General features: G+C 35.6%; 1 protein-coding gene across 2 annotated transcripts; it reads right to left on the bottom strand.

The window, feature by feature from the left end:
- Window positions 1-117: 117 nt before the first annotated feature.
- On the bottom strand, window positions 118-20,344 carry LOC137386084 (DNA repair protein XRCC4-like). 2 transcript variants are annotated; one of them, XM_068072764.1, is made up of 10 exons: window positions 20,309-20,344; window positions 13,093-13,262; window positions 11,890-12,083; window positions 9,460-9,630; window positions 9,203-9,259; window positions 8,825-8,879; window positions 7,939-8,209; window positions 5,101-5,158; window positions 2,127-2,347; window positions 118-747 (listed from the first exon to the last, which is right to left on the bottom strand). In XM_068072764.1, exons 2-10 carry the CDS (start codon window positions 13,235-13,237, stop codon window positions 624-626), a joined length of 1,296 nt encoding a protein of 431 aa, XP_067928865.1. In that variant the 5' UTR covers window positions 13,238-13,262; window positions 20,309-20,344; the 3' UTR covers window positions 118-623. The 2 variants fall into 2 exon arrangements, with proteins under 2 accessions (XP_067928865.1, XP_067928864.1); XM_068072763.1 differs by lacking the exon at window positions 20,309-20,344 and adding an exon at window positions 18,817-18,848.
- Between the last annotated feature and the right edge of the window lie 792 nt (window positions 20,345-21,136).

Below are 21,136 nucleotides of genomic sequence, written 5' to 3'. Positions count from 1 at the left end.
ACCTATCAAAAATCAGTAAATTAGAACCTATAATAGTAGTACATGTGCATTGCTTTTACAGAATGTCGCACCAGCGACATTTTTTCTTGAGCCATCTAAGTGTTAAAGAGAATGGCATTGGACTGGTGTAATAGTTTATTAAATAAAACCAGATGTTTGCTAAGGTTTGAATAGTCTGATACACGCAGTTGAAAATACGATCATTGAAAATATAAAAAGTTCATTAATAATTGTAAAATGCTAAATGTTCTACACTATCATCATTTAAAATCATTACAGAGTCTAAAGACAATAAAATAGCATCATATACTCTACTGAAAACAGCTTGCGTAGCATAATATATGCTTGTAAAGTAGCTCATTACACTAGATGATTAATAATTGATGCAGAAATAAATTTTAAACTTGCTATTCTCCAGGATTTGATTGACAACTGCAGAGAAATAGAAATACAATTATAAATAAATTTAAACTCAAGGAATGTTGACGCACATCAAATACAGAGAGTGAGGTAATAATTACTAAAGTACGTGAAGTGCATATTCAGTGTCAATAAAAGAACTGCCAAACAAAGATTGTTTGAACGTACAGACATCATTTTACATCACGCAAAAGGATTTTAAATCACATCTCACCAAGAAGATCATCTATGAGCCTTTCAGAGCTGGTGCCGGCAGCAGACTTGCGCACAGACTTAGTAGGCGGGTCTTTAGCTGGCGGTGCCACTGACCGCCTTGTCACTCTCATCCTGGATTACAAGAAATCTGTACTAGACATGAGCAGCACAACTTTCAAGACTACTTGGTTGACTACTTGGTAGATTGATGCAAATAGTATCTTGGATGTCAGACACTAGAGGTACCTTGAGATACAAATTTAATTCGTTCTACACCATCGTTGTATGTCAAAAAAGCGGATCTGAAAGCAATTTTTACTATTTAAAATAATGTAATATGTATTAATGCGTTCTAGCGATATGAAAGCACTCCGAAATACAGTTGAATAACATATAATTTAGCAATTGGTATATAAATGAACGAGTAAAAAGTCATTGATATATAAGTCAAACTAGTAATAATTGACATCGATCATACATCAGTAACACTGATGTATGATCAATGTCAATAAAATAATGATAAATTACAGAAACCAAGTCACCAGGCAATTCCTTGTCATTGATCCATAATAAACGTAACCATTCCATCATGCACATTACTTCGTAGCTTCGACATAATGGTGACAGTTTTGGAAAGCTGCAAGTTCTTTATGGCATCCTTCTGCTTGATGATCGCGGGTATTGTAGACGTATTCGTTTGCCAAGTTGATGATTCGAACATCACGCTCATGCTTCGCTATAATTTTATGCTTATCTTCCATCAATATCGTTTTTTCAGCCTTTTCCTTTCACCACGTTTAGTCTTGAGACCCATAGTTGATAATAAAATAAGGGTATGTAATCCAAAATAAAACAAAACAACGAATAAGCAAGCATGTGTGAATGGAACGGCGGTAACAACCGAACATGCTGAGCAAACGCACTGCTCCCTAGCGGTACTCACTGCGATCAGCGATTCGTATCACAAATTTTCCTTCGCATGTCAGGACAAAATTGTTAGAAATTTTCATGTCATATCTCAAATAAATCATATGTCCAGACAATCGTATCTCAAAGTATGATTGTATTACAATTTACTCGTAGTAATGTAAACTGGAGGCTTGTAGGTATAGGAATGGATTCAATTTCATTGCACAGCAGTTCGCATTCACCGGTGTGAAACAGTGTTGTCAGAAACCTTGACAACTGTCAAATCTTCCTCATGTTACATGTATGTAGACCAGAAAGTCACAGAGTGTACACTTATGTAAGCAGACATGTGCTATAATATTTTTAACCAAACTTGAAAACAAAATTAGAAGACACAGAATGCCCTATTCCATATATGGCTGTCATGTTAAAGCATACACTTGTAAAGGAGCACCTTAGAAATGTTGCATAGATGTTGAATCGATTTATAATCGGAATACTAGCAATGATTTAGCGATGATTTAGCAATTCTCCACACACTTTTGTGGATATGAGGCAGCATTCTGTCTAAATGACAAACAAAATGTCTAATATTCGTTCACCTTTTGACGGGAGATTTTTTTTCCATTTTTGAATCCAATTCTGATCCACCAAGTAAATCATCCAGTTTGTCACCAGCTGATGGATGAGCAAGAGCAGGCTTAGCTGTTAGTGTAGAGGTGCTAGAGGAGGGTTCAGACATTGCAGGTGCTGCCCAAGAGTCTGTTGCCGTGCTGACTGTGATAGATGTAGCTATCGGTTCTGTTTCAGACTGGCTCTGAATCTGCAGTAATAAGGTTGTTGTAAGGGCTGAGCACACTAGGTAGAGACAAAAATGAAGGCCTGTAGCCAATCCGCAATGACAAACAGCTAACCACTCATATCAAGCGCTGCCAGGTACTGTTGCCCATCACTTAGCTCTGATTGGTTAATTACAGCGTTTTATTGCTTGTCTTTCAGCATAAAATGTAATATTGCTCAGGTATTCTAGCACAGACTTCACCAACATCTGCTCATATTTCTGCTGTCAAGCAAAAGGTGAAAATGCATTAAAACCACCTAAATCATCTTATGTGCTCATCCTTTTATAGCTCGTGTCTCTTTGTAAAGCAAGAGACATGCTGAACTCGACCAATTCATGCCACATTTTTCTAACCAGCAATAAGGAGATTCTAAAAAGCTTGCTTTATAAAGCCAACATCTTCGGTAGATGCTAATACAGTATAAGATGCTGGTGTGGTAGTTGCACCACCTTCCTGTTTAGATATGTTCCATTTCTTGTAGATCATAAAAAGATAGGTATTACAATGGTAACCAATGGAGTTATATTACCTGCATGCAATGGTGATGAATGTATTACTTTGCATTTAAACTATGCCAACAATTAGCATAGAAACAATTTTGGTGTTTTGATAGATCATAACTATGATTGCACTGATAGATATTTGCAGTTTTTACTTTTCATATAAAATAATGACTACATTTTATGGATTGCGCTATGCAGTTTTTACTTTTCATATAAAATAATGACTACATTTTATGGATTGAGCTATGCAGTTTTTACTTTTCATATAAAATAAAGACTACATTTTATGGATTGAGCTATGCAGTTTTTACTTTTCATATAAATTAATGACTACATTTTATGGATTGCGCTATGCAGTTTTTACTTTTCATATAAAATAATGACTACATTTTATGGATTGAGCTATGCAGTTTTTACTTTTCATATAAAATAAAGACTACATTTTATGGATTGAGCTATGCAGTTTTTACTTTTCATATAAAATAATGACTACATTTTATGGATTGAGCTATGCAGTTTTTACTTTTCATATAAAATAAAGACTACATTTTATGGATTGAGCTATGCAGTTTTTACTTTTCATATAAAATAATGACTACATTTTATGGATTGAGCTATGCAGTTTTTACTTTTCATATAAAATAATGACTACATTTTATGGATTGAGCTATGCAGTTTTTACTTTTCATATAAAATAAAGACTACATTTTATGGATTGAGCTATGCAGTTTTTACTTTTCATATAAAATAATGACTACATTTTATGGATTGAGCTATGCAGTTTTTACTTTTCATATAAAATAATGACTACATTTTATGGATTGAGCTATGCAGTTTTTACTTTTCATATAAAATAAAGACTACATTTTATGGATTGAGCTATGCAGTTTTTACTTTTCATATAAAATAATGACTACATTTTATGGATTGAGCTATGCAGTTTTTACTTTTCATATAAAATAATGACTACATTTTATGGATTGAGCTATGCAGTTTTTACTTTTCATATAAAATAATGACTACATTTTATGGATTGAGCTATGCAGTTTTTACTTTTCATATAAAATAATGACTACATTTTATGGATTGAGCTATGCAGTTTTTACTTTTCATATAAAATAATGACTACATTTTATGGATTGAGCTATGCAGTTTTTACTTTTCATATAAAATAATGACTACATTTTATGGATTGAGCTATGCAGTTTTTACTTTTCATATAAAATAAAGACTACATTTTATGGATTGAGCTATGCAGTTTTTACTTTTCATATAAAATAATGACTACATTTTATGGATTGAGCTATGCAGTTTTTACTTTTCATATAAAATAATGACTACATTTTATGGATTGAGCTATGCAGTTTTTACTTTTCATATAAAATAATGACTACATTTTATGGATTGAGCTATGCAGTTTTTACTTTTCATATAAAATAATGACTACATTTTATGGATTGAGCTATGCAGTTTTTACTTTTCATATAAAATAATGACTACATTTTATGGATTGAGCTATGCAGTTTTTACTTTTCATATAAAATAATGACTACATTTTATGGATTGAGCTATGCAGTTTTTACTTTTCATATAAAATAAAGACTACATTTTATGGATTGAGCTATGCAGTTTTTACTTTTCATATAAAATAATGACTACATTTTATGGATTGAGCTATGCAGTTTTTAGGTGCTCATAAATAAATAAGATATAAATAATTTTGGTGAAAATTGGTAAAGGAAATGAAAAACAGAGTAAAAGGACTGTTCAGTCACGTAACAGACATGTTAATATTACATATCGATTTAATCTCATGTCTATGTCAAACACAAAACTATTGATATGCTCATATAGCCGTGTATGTTTCTAATTGATGTAAAAGAAAACAATGGAAAATTGAAGATGGAGATTCAAAAAGGAGATGGAATAAGGAATATGGAAGGTCCACCTGAATGAGTAGACTCGGCAAGTCTGATTCAACTAGACATGAATTCTACAGACTCAGTTATTGAATGTCATAACTCTACCATAGACTGGGTGTTGGCTATTGAATATCATAACTCTACCATAGACTGGGTGTTGGCTATTGAATATCATAACTCTACTGTAGACTGGATGTTTGCTACCAGTGAGGTCTGTCTAAAACACTGCTTTAATATAAACATAAATAAACATAATATAGACAATAAACACTAGTTTAATACGTGGTAAACTTATATAGTTAGGCCTACCATAGCTCCACTGTCTTTCTCTGTTGTATCATCGATGTCTGTGTCTTCATCTGAACTTCTGTAAGGCAAATTATCTATGATTAGTGAATCGACAGGTGTAAATCCTCGCAACTATTTTGCATACAGACACTAGGATGTAAACAAAGCCTTCTGTTGTACCGTCTAATCACTATAGTTGCAAGCGCCTTGGTTGGTACATCTGTAGTTCCATAATTACAGTAAATCCTTTCAGTTTAAAGACAGTTTTTTTATAGTATTAGAGGTGCACAGATTTGTTACATGAAGCTGCCATCAGTGGATGTATAAATTTATATAAAACACGAAGTATTAAAGCATTTCTTTCCAGATATGCAATTTATTTTCTGATTTAGATGGCGTTGGTGAAGATCAAAAGCAATTACCTTCATGGGAATGTTCTGTAGCAAATCTTATTATGTTGGCGTGGAATAAATGATTCCATTAGGGTACTTATATGCAGAGCTATTCAAGTATTATGTTGGCATGGAATAAATGATTCCATTAGGGTACTTATATGCAGAGCTATTCAAGTATTATGTTGGCATGGAATAAATAATTCCATTAGGGTACTTATATGCAGAGCTATTCAAGTAGTATGTTGGCATGGAATAAATGATTCCATTAGGGTACTTATACTATATACTTATATGCAGAGCTATTCAAGTATTATGTTGGCATGGAATAAATAATTAGAACTACACAGACCAAATGAAGTCCATACTACACACATACCACATATATGCATTCTCTGGCTCAAACTACTGGGACTGAAGTTGAAATATAAACCAAGTCAATCAAGATAACTTCAATTTACTTATTATAATATAGCAAAATAAATACAATAAGTTAAAAAGCAGTTCAAGTGTTCTGATGTTAAAATTCTGGCTCATACATACACTTTAAAAATTAGTTTCTATTTCGCAGATTTTTACGTATTGCGGAGGACACGGTCCCCATTAACCTCTATAAGTGAGAAATTACTCTAATATTCTAAATATTCCCAGCTGCAAAGCAAAGGAGCAAAAGCATTAGAGCAAATATCCTCAGAGCAAAAGCATTAGAGATTTGCTGTGATATTAGAACAGTCATATAGCACTGGATAGGCTTCGAGCAACAACCTATCAGACTTCTTATAACATTACATATGGAGTGTGTGCAAGGCTGGAGTAACCAAACCGTACAATAAAAAAAAGCAATGGACAGTAGGAAACACTGCACTGATTCGCCTGTCTTGACAAACTGTTGTTTTTGTGGAGTTGTCCCCCCGTCGAGTGGGCGAGCAACACAACAGCTTGTCACAAGACATACTGCACCTGATACATCAGCTGCACTTATAGGGAGTTGTTCTCTTCCATCTATGCGGCATGGTTGCGATGTTATGACGGTCGCTCCATTGGTAATCATAACGGATTTCGTGCAAAAATTTATGTAGAAAAAATAAGACTACAACATTTAAAGGTTGACTAGCAACAAAATTCACATTACCGTTATTTGATATGAAAAGATTCACTATGTCTTACTCTGTTGTGTTGTAGGTGCAAAATATGTGGAAAGGTGATTACAAGCTCTTAAAAGCTCAAAAACAAACAGAAAATCGCAGCCACACGAGACCGCCGTAGTTTGGACTCCCTTTCCAAAACGGCTCAAATGTGATGTAGTTGTGAGAGATGGTTTCTGTTAACACTTTCTTGCAACCTTATTCGCCGAAATATTTTCACAAATATACTTCACGCATTCAATAAAACTATGTCTATTGTTCTTACGCGTCTGTTTTATCGTCATTGTAAGGCTGTCACTTTTAGCACTGATATCTTGTAACTTACCGTAAAAATTCGTTAAACTTTTTAACTTTACCTCGAAGGAGTACATATCATTGTCTGATAATCATGACGAGCCTGTTGGTCACCTATGATAATCGAAAAGTGCAGCAAAAATTATTTGCGAAGTATTGGGTCACATGATCAGAGAACGACTTGACGATTGAATAATGCCGAAACAAAACTGTAAAGTAGCGAGCATCTATATTTGATACGGGGTCTTCGGTAAAACCCGAAGTGTTTGTCATAAACTAGTACTACGATAAGTTTTATATTGAGCTTTGTATTGGCCTTTCAATTCACGTGAGAACATACGTGACAAGATGATAACCAAATTTCGTGGCTACGTCATCGAAATAATGAGATTCCAATCTACGGCCGCTTTTCGTTTTTGAGCTTTTAAGAGCTTGTAATCACATTTCCACATATTTGGCACTTACAACACAACAGAGTAAGACATGGTGAATCTTTTGATACCAAATAACTGTAATGTGAATTTTGTTGCAAGTCAACCTTCAACCAAAGACCAGTCTCTGTTGTAAACTTTACTATAACTTACGTAAGAATAAAATAAATTTAAAATAAAATCCATAAGAACAAATAAAACTGACTGATACAAAAATACAAATAAAACTGACTGAGCGCACAAATAACGACATGTTTAGTCGCTGTTGTTGCCTAAGTTCTCCTAAAGTTTACCGCAGAGACTGGTCGCTGGTTAAACGTTGTAATCTTATTTTTTTCTACATACATTTTTGTGCGAAATCCGTTATGATTACCAATGGAGCGACCGACATAACATCGCAACCAAGCCGCATAGATGGAAGAGAACAACTCCCTATAAGTGCAGCTGATGCATCAGGTGCAGTATGTCTTGTGACAAGCTGTTGTGTTGCTCGCCTGCTTAACGGGGGACAACTCCGCAAAAACAACAGTTTGTCAAGACAGGCTATGCACTGATACATATTGACTATTACTATAATCTAACAAATAGAAAGCTTACTCAATGGCTCGTCTGCCGTGCTGGGGTCCAGGAGTAATATCTGCTGATGGTTGATCATCTACACCAGCGCTGTCTTCAAATTCAATGTCCCCTCTTACATTTCCATCATTTCTACTTTTCTTTGGGGCTGTGCACGCAGACACCTTCTTAGCTTGAGCGCCTCGTGCCTTACTACCCCGACCTCTTTTGCTAGTTTTACTAGGGCCTGTCTCTGGGGTGGACTTCTCCGCTGCATCAAGATTTTGACTTAAAGACTCCTTCAGTGCATCGCCTGTAACCATACAGAGTAACCTTGCAACGTATTGTACATCATCGGAATATTGAAGCGATCAGAATAAAAACTATGGTACATTATAAAAAATGTTAAAAGCAAGGAGCTCACAGGCTAGCATTTTAATGGCAGACTATCACAATGAAATGGAACCTAGGCTTCGAGCGCAGCCAGTGGATGCCGGCGATCAAAGTAGAAGGCAACAACTGTTCAACTTTCTCAAAGAGTCGCAGACAAACCCATACCAAAAATGTATTGTACCGATGAAGATGTGCACACCTATGTTAGATTATGGACGGGTTCTCTCGACTGATATTGAAACCACATCTTAGCTTCCATCTTCTGCTAAGAACAACCATTTTCAAAATAACCTTCCCTTTGTGTAGCAGCCTTGCCATACGATCACACTGAGCGACGAGCTCGGGCTTTAAAATTAACTTTAGTAGAAAGCCCAGCATGCTAGAAATGGATGAGCTGACACAATTTTTGTTATTGATTTGTACGGCTAGCTTCATTTAAGTCTCAGAAGCCTGTGGTGCCCCTTTACATGCAGCTACACACCTTCAAATGTACAAAAATATCTATGATTGTATATTGGGCCCTCTGAGTACTTACATTGATCTTGCAATTCTCTGATCTTTCTCTTTTTTTCATTCAGGACAGCTACAAACTATCAGATACACTGTATAACATTAGCTAGTACTCACAGCTACAAACTATCAGATACGCTGTATAAAATTAGCTAGTACTCACAGCTACAGACTATCAGATACACTGTATAACATTAGCTAGTACTCACAGCTACAAACTATCAGATACACTGTATATCATTAGCTAGTACTCACAGCTACAAACTATCAGATACACTGTATAACAACAGCTAGTACCCACAGCTATAAACTATCAGATACACTGTATAACATCAGCTAGTACCCACAGCTATAGTACTAAAGGAAAACAGCCGGAAACCAACATGGCAAGAGCAATGCTTACATTTGTGTAGAGTACTTTTTCTGCAGTCTCCTGTACGACTGTAAATTTATCTAGCTTCTAAAACAAAACACAACAGTGGTTGGGTCTAACGTCATTGAGTGGCGCGTGACAAACTGGCGTTGTTGGAGCTATTTGTTCCTTCCTTAGGTTAATATCATATCAATGATAAATGGCCTTCTTGTAATCAAAATTTGAAAATCATTAAAACAACAGTTATGCATATCGTCAGAGCAACAGAAGCAAATCAATAATATTACCTGCAGAGCTGATTTAGTGACAGCTCGCTGTTCCGCACTTTCAGCTCTGCTCAACTCTGCTTGCTTCCTGAACATATCACTTACGGAGAGGAGAGAATTGAACATTCGACAGTAAACTGGAACTCGCTCCATTTCAGTGAGAGGAGATATGTTTAAACTGCCCAACCTAAACTACAAAACGACCAAAAAAGTCAATATGTGATTTACATGTATATGCAAAATATACATGGCTCTAGAGATTAGCTGAACACATAAACTTGGCTGACCCATAAACTGCATAGCAACACGAGTGTCCTGTCAGAACAATAAGAATAAGGGGCTTGTATAGGATATTACCATACTGCATACGGCTATAAGATATATAGTATATACGTGTAATATTTGCTTGGGTATATAAAATATATTCAAACAGATCCTGGAAATAATGCATCAAGATGACTTCCGCATAAGTCCTGTGGTGTATATAATAACAGATATCATCTTACTTACAGGTTGAATCTACTGTAAAACCTTTATTTGAATGTCATGGCGATCTATTTTCAAAACTTTCCTATAGTGGCGTTTTAATAGAGGTGACGTTCAAATAAAGGGTGGTGTTGTATTTTTTAAACACTTCGTCAGAATTTTCGGAAGATATGTAACTTTCATGGGCAAAATGAGTGTTACATATATTTTGCACTCTCCTTCAGGCAGAGGGACATTAACCCTTTTGGATGTAAGAAATTTGCTAACTTACCCCCAAGTTGTCGTAGATCTCTAAATAAATATACACAAGAAAGCTGATACTTGTCTCTACCAGTTGATATCTATTGCTTGCAATTAACCTACAATGAGCTTATAACCTGCGTTGCAATTTGTTGAACCATTCAAGTTTTTTATTTCATCCTAAACTTGAAGGCACATGTTCATTTCTATATATATATTTCTCAAAGTTTAATGTCGTTGTATATGTCCAGCTATAGCTATTAAAATATTGGAACATAGAGTCTGTAAAGCAGAAGACTTGATCTCAGAACCTCTCGTTTGCAAGTCCGACGCCTTGCTAAGTATGCCGCATGAGCTTGATAGATTTGCTAGACGATATATGTCGCTATATGGGAGCAAATGGGCTACTGCTTTCGGTAACGACGCAAAGTCATGGCATAACGTTACGGAGAGGGGTAGCTCTTATTAGTAGGCTTACTCGAATTATCCATTAGCAATGTGCCAGGCTAATAGCAAGAGACAGGCCACTCTCATTACCTCTCATTGTTTATAAGCTGATTTTTAAAACCCGGGCAATGACGGGTAGCATAGCTAGTTATAACTATATTTAACAATGTTGCATAAAAGCTTATTGCACTCATTGATATGCTTGCTACAGGTTGCAGCCAAAACTAGACTTCTATGTGCAATAGAAGAGTCATGGGTGTCGATCCATTGAAACCGAGTTTATATATATATAACCGCAATGATACTATCAAATAATATGCTATTAACCTGCAAGCTTATAAGTTATATACATGTACTAATAAGCTATCATATGCTACAAATACATATTCAAGAACAAGTGACATAAATAAACCATATTTATAACAGATTCAGAAACAAAAATTAATATTTTTAAAACAAAAATATTAGCATCGTTTGCTCAGCCAGTTGCGTTCTGATCGTTGCCTTCGTTTGAAATCATTTCACATTCTTCTGACTGTTCAATAACTTACACAATGTCTTCTGACCTGTAACTCCTCTTCTGCACAGCTGTGCTAGTCGATATTAGCATCTAAATAATTTTTTAGCAGAGCAAAACTTTTACACGATGCAATTTACACTTCTCACGCAAATAAAAAGAAACCGTGTGTAATTAAAAGAGCCTCAAAATTTTAGCTTTAAAATATGTAGTAGCACAGATTTCATCATAGACACGCAAAACTTGTGTCACATACATTGAAGTATCAAGACCGCATTAAACAAGGAACTCCATGTGCTATTAGCCTAAAACAGTTAACAATTATTTCTAAGGTGCTGCATTCAGAGTTTTAACAAAAAACTGTAAAGACTCTTGTAGTTGGAAAACGGACTTTGATATGAGCAGAAACAACGAATAAATTAATCGTTATTGATGTCATGGAGTCATTATTAGTATGGTTTTTGTGGACACTTCTACTGATCACTTACTATTATGGGTTTGTAAAGATCAAGAATGTCAAATAAAAGTGCCTTTCATATAGGAGTAGCGTTCAATTAAAGGGTGGCGCTCTGTTTGCCAACCTTTCTCCCATACTGTGAAGGGGTTGTGAAATAGAGGTCCCATTCAAATAAAGGTGTCGTTCAAATACAGGTTTTACGGTGATCGTGAAACAACTATGAACTAATGACCCAATAATGAACATTCTGAACAAATTTTCTACCTATTATTAAAGATGACAGAGAGACAGTCAGGTGACTCACAATTTTATCATCCTTGGGCAAATAGATGCTCCAAAAGAAACAGTCTTTTCCAGCGGACAGTGCTTTCAGTGTGTAGCGCAGAGTTGTGTCCTCATCTGGCTCCTTCAACTTGAACGCTGTCTCAAACAATTGAATGAACTGCTCAGGTGTGTATGAAGATCCAACCGCCATGTCCTTGAGGTCATTTTCACCCACTGTCAAATGCACAGACAGAATACCAATGGCTCTCAGACAAGTATCTGCTAACAAAAATCGCACACATCTCCATATCGATAAACATTCAATGAAGAAACTGTACAGCCTAATGACAACTTATTTGGAGTACAAAGCGAGATTCTTTCAAATCTTAAATTAAACGTTGAGGAAACAAACAACAAACTGCACCATACCCTGACAGTTGAGAAAAGCTAAATATACCAAATTTCTCAGTGAAAATATGTGTGATCTAAAGACTTGAGTGCACTGAATGTCAGTTTATCTAGGTCTATATGGCTCTATGGTTTCATACAGCTACATGCATTTTGTTTCATATAGCGATATGGTTTCATATGGTTATATGGTTTCATATGGTTATATGGTTTCATATGGTTATATGGTTTCATATGGTTATATGGTTTCATATGGTTATATGATTTCATATGTCTATATGGTTGCATCGCATGCAATTTAGGGAGAGATGTGATGGGCTTAGCCGCACCTCTATAATTTATCAAGAAGTACACTTACAACATGGCTGCAAGGGTGCTCAACAACCAATCCGATAAAACAATAGACTCGCTATCAGGAATATATGTTAAAGTTTATTAACTATCCAAAGGATAAAATGAATACCTTTCAATTTACCAACTTTTGTTTTCAGCGATGCAGTAACAAAACTCAAATATTGGGATTGGAATGGCGGCTTAGCCAATAAGAATTAATAACATAACAGCTAACGACAAGCATGCTTATGATGAGTCAGTTGACATATCCAACTTACTACATTGCGATGGAAATACAAGTTGGCTGATGACACCCTTTAATGATAATAAAAGGTCTCCATCTTTATTATTATCAACCTAGGTACTATAGATGCTTGTGTAGACACCTGGCCTCTAGTGCAAAGAGATTTAGTCCTCACGAGAAATAAACAAGAGGAAGTCTAACTAATTATGCATTACATTAATAATCTAAGGTTATCAGAAATCTTCTTAGATAACTTACCAACAGTATCCCACACTTTGTCTCCATCAGTCAGTATGATGCTCCAGCCAAGATTAGACAGTTCAGTTTTTTGCTTGATCGAAAAGTACAGTTGTCGACCATCTTCTAGTTCCACCTTAGCGCAATGCTCCTCTGCATTAGCCATTGGCAGTAGAATTCCACCTTCTTGGCTGCCACAAAATAGATTTATATTTGAGGTTTTTGAATTGTCTACCTAAGAGCAACCATCAGTTATACCCAAAAACTTTTACAACATGCTCTGTGTCAATATTTTCGCTTGCTTGCAGGTTGTTAATTAATTTCTTAGGGTCAATTTTATCCAGGGTAAGGAGATTTTAGTAACTGCTTAGACAACTAGCATGTTGGGTGATTCTGAATTATTACCTTTACTTTTTTCATTCCAGGGAATGGGAAAATTGCAAAAAAATTTTGTAATGCAACCACACATAAAAATATATTTCACTTGCCATGTCTTTTTGTCAAATGGTGAATGGCATTAAGTAACTAGGAAGTGATGCTGTATGGCGCACAGAAATCTAACTCAATATTTGTAACTGTCCTAATGCTTGAGTAGCTTTAAGGATTTCACCTATTACTTGCTAAAACGTGACCAGCATTGTTTTCAGGGTTGGAAAAAATCAATGATGGATTTTTTGCAAAAAAATCAAAAAATTGGATTTTTTGTGATTTAAATTGATTTTTATGATGTAAATTGATTTTTATGAATTTTTGTACCAATAACTGTTTTAGTATCTTGCAACGAGAATGCTAATACCAATTTATGTAAAGAATTACATTTTATTCTGCGATAAGAAACTGATACAGTGGAACCTTGGTTTTCGAACGACTCGCAGTTCGAACAAATCGCAGTCCGAACAAAAAATTCAAGAAATTCTTGCTTCGTAGTTCGAACAAAAATCGGAGTTCGAACGCCGGTACGACGCGTGAGTGCGTACATGAGGGTGGGATGCTGAGCGGCGTATGGATGTAGATCGCTCTCTCCGTGACCAACGGTTGTCGCATTGTCCGAGATTAAACAAATGTGTAGCAAATGGGCTGAGTTACAGAATCTCGTCGAACTCCACCACCCCGATAAAGCTGCAGCCACCAGAGTCATCAATGACTTTAACGACGCTATCATGAACCACTTCCGAAAAGTGCTAAAAAGAAGGCAGAAGCAAGTGTCATTGGATAGATATTTTAAGAGAAAAGAACATCCTGTAGCCGAGTAAAAAATCCTATTCATAATTCTTTTCTTTATCCTTTTTTTTATTTTTACACGTTCATGTTAGCGTAATCTTTCGTATGGAAGATTACGACAACGCTAACGTACGATTAGCCTGGGTTACATTTATGTTATTTGTGTCTTTGCCATTTTGCTTAACATTTTCTGAGATATACATTGCTTTTTATGTGTTGGTCAGCATTTTAATGTGCAATTTCATGCATAAAATAATATATAAAATACTAAAAAGGTAAACATTCAAGGTGTTGGAACGGATTAAGACTTATATATATTAATTCTAATGGGAAAACCTGTTTCGGATCTCGAACAACTCGGTTTTCGACCAACCTTCTGGAACGGATTGTGTTTGAGAACCGAGGTTGCACTGTAATTGATAATTGACAATAATTGATAATCTATAGCGAAAATCAGTGTCGGTGATAATGCATCGGCTTCGCAATTTAATTGAGGAGTTTAAAGAGAAATACAAGTTTACCAGCCTTTACTGTACCCAATCGATTACGTAGCTTGCTGTGCACTAGCCCAAAAGAGGAAAAAACACGTTCTACATTAGCGCTGCTGCATATACTAATGAGTACTCGTAATATAGCTTCCTTGTCCTTGCTTTCAATACCGTTCGCCGACTTCCACCAGGTAACTGTTGAAACGGAGCCCACCAGACCGTCTTCAAACCTATACTGTAAAACGCAGACTAGACTAATTGAGCCGATAGATTTCACACAGTATACATTATTATGAGGAGTTCGCAGACTTAATAATACCATAATGTGATTATGTGAGTGAGGGACTCAGTGATGAGACAAACAATGTACTTATTGTACCTATTGTATTATACCAGGGATTAGCGCTGCAGCATGCAGTTCAAGACTGCAAGCCTCTGTAAACTCTCACTCCCTGTAGGTTCCTATTTAATTAAATTCTTAAGTAAATGAATGTTTGGTCAATGAGTTTATACTATCCAGTTAAAAGCAGTACACAACAGGTTGTTTTTTGCTAGACTAAATCTACTACACTAGTGGTAGACTATTTTCTTGAAAAAAATCATGATTTTTTTCGCGTGATTTAAATCGAATAAAAATCGCCTGATTTAAATCGTTTGATTTAAATTGTGCCCTGATTGTTTTGCTGTCAAAATAAATGCAGGTTTGGTCTCAAATCAGAATGTGACATAGTACAAATGATAACATATACAGTAAAAGTAGAATAGGTGGAGACAGAATGGCAAGTAATCTATTGTTAGCCCACACCTTGCACTTCGGTGTGCTACCAGACTTTTGACAGCAAATGTAACATTGCAAACTTCAGATAAAATTTCTCGGCACCAACAAAGACAGCGCACCTAATCTTATTTCCAGAGCTTGCTTACAAATGGTAATAGATATGCCTATGATTGAAAGCGTTGCCGCCCATCTGCTTGAAATAAAAGAAAAACATCATGATTCTATTATATTAGTAAACCTACAAGACGATTACGACTAGTCTATAGTGTTTTGTTTTAAACCTTTCAAGTTGACAGGCCTAATGTTTTGGTGCGATTTTTATTCAAATTATAGGAGTACACTCCCCTACTAGCACTATCAAATCATTGCCATCATGTTATATGTGCTATGTCATATAAAAAGCATACATAACAATCATATAAAAAACAATGTCAAATCACACAGCTAAATGTTCAAAGGAGTTAGTCATTTGAATCCTTGCAACTGCTTTTTTTAGAATAACTTTGTAATCTGAACATTTATTTTTAGCTGTGTAAAAAGCTTATGGTAAGCTTTATTTGTCAGACTTTTGGCAAGCTACAAAAAATAAATGCTATTGTCACGAAACAATATCTTTTCCTGCTTGTAATTTTTGTGGCTGCGGCTATGTGAACATGAAAAGTGAAATATGGTATATGACTAGGCATCAACTCCTTTTACCATAGAAGGTGATGATGCACTTTGCATCAAATAATTGCAGTTCAAAAGCAGTTGCATTGTAATTTACTACCTTACTTTATGGTGCAGACAAATCCAAAATGCTTTGTAGATAAAACATTGAGTTGCTGACTTTTGTAACAAGATGTTGTAGTATCTGTCATTGGTGCAGCAGATAAAAGATTAATAAAGGTTGATTACAAACAAACAAAACCTGATACAGCCATGATAGAAATTAAAGCATTTTGTGGCCTAAATCACATAAATTACATAATTTTTTTATTATATATTTCAATACATCAGAGTTTTGGCTTTCGAATGAGCCTATATTCAATACACAAATAATAATAGAACTATGAAAAACGGGGTGTCAAAAGTACGTCCTGCAAAAAAAAACACTTGGTTCAGGTACTCAAAATGTGGCATCATAATTCTCATTTAGCCTTAGGTCGTCGATTCCTTTCGCTGCCATTGAGGCTGCGTTTTTCTGTGACATTCGGTGCTGTTAAACCCGGAGAGCGCTAATAATAAACTAAAATTCTAGATAATCAACAATGCTAACGCCGACCAATACAAACACATGTTCTGGATTAATTAATTATACTTCAATAAATGTACTGTCGTTGATAAAGGTAATGAAATCACATCGATTCAATTATGACCTGCTGTTGCGTGGCCCTAGGACTAAATGTCAATCGCACTTTCGCGAGATCACGCAATGCTTGAAATTAATTAGTCTCAGTCGTCACCCTTAACATCGCATTAAAAATAAAGTTCTAGTGCATAATATCATCGGGAAAATATAGTATGGTTCTTGGAGTCTGAGGTACTTATCATAGAAATAATATGTACATGGAAAAGTAATGACACCGATTCCTTTGTCATCTTCATTTGTTCTCTGGAGTTGTCCTACCTTCGCCTGCCACTAGCGTCATTATCGTCACTTTCATAGTTGATAAATAAGCGGTAAGAGCACACAACAACGAATATGAGAATTGTGACGTCACAATTTTCAAGACTATGCCAGTAAACTTTTTCGCGGTAGAGCTCTGGGGATATCCTATAAACACCAACCAATGTCTGTCTCACCATGGCAAACAATAGCTCATTCGAAAGCCAAGACTCTGATGTATTGAAATATACAATACAAAAATTATGTAATTTATGTGCTTTAAGCACAATTGCCAATTTCTGAAATCATAAAGATGATATAAAGTTGCAACAAACTGTTACAGCTATGTCAGAAAATCATGACATAAAATGATCAATATTGTGTTTTCCAGTAAGTCTCAAGCAGTTCATTACTAATACGCATTTCACTATTGGGCTCTAATCTAGAAGTTGGATTAGTATGTACTGCATTCTGTTACCCTATTAAATGATAGATGACTTTTTTGTTCTGCGCTATTGAGCTAAAACAAAATGTTTGCAACAATAGCCTTTTAGAGTAGTATGATAGGAATATTTATTATGTCACCCACATAAAATTATTTTATAGACAGAACAATGCTTACTTACACACTTGCTCTTTTTGGTTTTTCATGTTTTGCTATCTTAACCTATATTTTCTTATTTTCTTATTTCTTTCATACGCTAAATGACTTGTTTATAATTGCTTCATATCAGTTAATCATTAGTCTGCATCAGCAAGCAACATAGGGAAGAGAGCCAGAAAGCCATCTGTCCAATAAAGTTTAATGCCAAAAATATATAAATAGCTGCACAAACAAAACAAAGGCTTGGCATATAGCTAGCAAAAATCTTTGATAGCGACGACTATATACATCCAAGTGACAGTTAAGACTCATGAATACTAAGCTGCCATGATTTAGCACGAAGGGTGTTGGTTATTCCAAATAAGCAATTGAATTAAGAGGACAATCACTCTAGCCTACTAGAGTAGCTGTCAGCCTTGCTATTTTTTAACTAAATCTTACCAAGTCTCGTAAAATTCATAACTATGGAAGTGTAGTAACAATACACTGATAAATAACACGAAGAATTTGCGTAGGTTTCAGCTTCTCATTATTATCTTGAATATGTTAGTCAGAAAAAACTCCAGTGAGTGACCATACGAGAGCACTTGTTGGATCTGAGTTGAAGGCTGTTGTATAGAGATACTGCGAAAACAGCATACCAATAGGGAATGCAGCCAGACCAAAGGATAAGGATATAATACCTATGAGCAGCAAGATGCCCAAAGATGATGACATTAAAAAGATTCAATAATTAGAAACTATCAAAAGCAAATTAGAAACTTCAAATTTGGAAGAAATCAATCATAGAAATTGCATCAACACCAAATGGAAAATATGCCAAAGGGAAGTCGAAGCAATTAAACCTACCAACCACCATCATCAAAAAGCGACCAGAGAAACATTAGAGACGAGTCATATGAATCACATACAGATCTGCCACTCCTGGCAAACATGACCTAGATACCAGGAGTAAGTCACGAGCTCCACTTTACGTGTCAACATCACATGCACCAGCTAAGACTTACGCAAACAATATATATTCACACGCCTGACATAAAGCATTGAACCTTAACACTCAACCTACACCCACAGGCTAGCCATCCCACATGTCAGACATCTATAAAAGAACAGTTCCAATGACTCATCAGCTCTAGCTTGAGCTCTCTCTCTCTTCCCGAGGGCCTCCTTAGACGCTTTCCCATCTGCCTGCTGAGGAGTCTCCCTCTCTCCCCTGCCTATGGAGCCTCATTCTCCTTCATCATCTGAGCCTCTTCTGCACCACTCTCTCAACTACCGAGCCTCTACATATAAGGACTGTCATGACTCTCATCTGACTATCAAAACTTGCAGCCGCATGGACCGGAGCCAAGCAAACATGGACGAGCGTTCGAGTAAGGGTATAATTTTCATTAGCTATTCTAATTGTTTTGTCATTAATATTATTGTTTTAGAATTTTGTTAGTTGTGTATTTTAATTGTTGAACTTATAAAATAACGAACCAACTTTTACAAGTAAATATCAGTATTGCTCACAACAGCTTAACACCTTCACTTGCACCGAACCATTAATAATCAAATTAGTTCCCACAAGGCAAGCAAAAAGCGCACAAACTAAACATAGTCAAAATAGAATAATATGACAAGCAGTATTAACACTGATGTTGTGCATGGATTCGGATTAGTTATGCATAACATAATTTTTCCACAACCACACATAACAAGGCAAATACTCTGATTTGTTTCAGGTCTAGGTGGTTGATGTCAGCGATTTTCTGGATTTGGTAAATTATTTTTCGTTACAACAACGTTGCAAAATCCAGCAGCAGCAGTGCTAGCAGACAACACAATATTGAGATGTCAATTGTCGCTTCTAGTAGGAAGTAGGAAAATTATCATCATCTGCTTTGTCGTGATTTGATCACTTGTGCTGTCTCTCCAGCTCAGGTAGTTATGCCTATCCTATTGCACCATTCCTTTCTATTCTTGTTATTTTTTTCTGCCTGTTCAAAATTAATTCCTATAAATTTCATGTCATTTTTCGATGTTCTTATTCAAGATGAACTTAGAGGCAGAGTGTTACAGAGGCAAGAATTTTTATAGATCTAGAACTTTTAGAACTAAGACGCAAACATGCAAGAATGTCTCTCATGCTAAAGATTTTATCTGACGACTGCCATGAATCTCTTATCGAAAGTTTTAACCAAATACAAAATGTTCTTCACAGTCATGAAACAAGATTGGTTACGGGGGGTGCTCCTTCAGCTGTATGTGCAAACACCGGGTTTTATATGAATAGTTTTTTACCTAGAACATCGCGCAACTTGCGCGGCTTACCATAATTTTATGTTTTATTGACTATTTTTAAATAAAGTTCTCAACGGCCTTCTTTTGCCCGATTTCGGGATTTACAGGTTCTTAAAACACCTAGACCTAGACCTAGAGGCGCCCCTAAATCTTTTCAGAAGGTGTCTATATTATCGAAGTGCTTCTCAAACAGGGTTTCTTCTTTCACAACCTTACAAATTGACGTAAACTTCAAAACCATTTTTATTTCATTTTGTCGTTAAGAAACCTACCTGTAATATTTGTATTAAAAATACATCGTCTCAAATTAAGCATTCATTTCGCCGTAATGGTTAAGGTCGGATGAAGGTTAGAGGGAAACAATCGAATTGCATCTAAGCTCCCCGAATGGTGAGTACGACACCAACACTCGTTTGCGCGACACCAACACTCGTTTGCGGGCCATAGTGACTAAAATATTTTCCTTAGAGTTCCGGTTAAGATTTATTTTGTTTCGTAGATGTAAAGAAACGCAACATAACCGTTAATCGAGTGCGTGACACTTTGCAAATTATCGATAAACGCAAGTAGGCACAAAACATTGTATTAATTATTGTTTTGCATGAAAGTTTTTCCAATCGCTTCTGCGTAACAAAGCAAATTGCTTATCATTTCAAATGAAAAGCCGTGAACATACGTTTAATAGTAATGTATGACATACTTCAAATTTGCCCACGGTGCTGCGAAAACACACTTTTACGGTTTTTAACCTGTCTAAATCTGCATATACCTATATTTTTTACAGCATCACAGTCTCAACTACGCATGTTAGTGTAAAATTGTTTCTTATTCGTCAAAAAGTAAATATAACGTGAGAGTTGGTACCACTACGCTCAGTTTGTAATAGCTGTTTGAGACTTCGATTGCGCTCTACGTGACATTGATGTCTTGCTAGATGCAGATACTATGTGAAGTTTGTCATGTTGCATTGTTGTAGTAGAATAAAATTTAACTTTGAGCCATGTATTTAAAATGCAGTTGCAAACAAAAAAGAAATAATTGTTAAAAGTTGCAGGCTTTGTATGTAAATCGCGAAGCAAAATAAGAAATGAAAATTTGGC

The sequence above is a fragment of the Watersipora subatra genome, chromosome 1, assembly GCF_963576615.1.
Source record: "Watersipora subatra chromosome 1, tzWatSuba1.1, whole genome shotgun sequence".
Classification (NCBI taxonomy): domain Eukaryota; kingdom Metazoa; phylum Bryozoa; class Gymnolaemata; order Cheilostomatida; family Watersiporidae; genus Watersipora; species Watersipora subatra.
This window is presented reverse-complemented; position numbering and strand designations above follow the sequence as displayed.

Bases quoted from the DNA above. Each gene is read 5' to 3' on its own strand.
- LOC137386084 (XM_068072763.1), bottom strand. The intron at 9,260-9,459 runs GTAATATTATTG...GTTTTGTTTTAG, and splicing joins TCACTAAATCAGCTCTGCAG to AAGCTAGATAAATTTACAGT. The intron at 8,210-8,824 runs GTAAGTACTCAG...GTATGGTTACAG, and splicing joins CAGAGAATTGCAAGATCAAT to GCGATGCACTGAAGGAGTCT.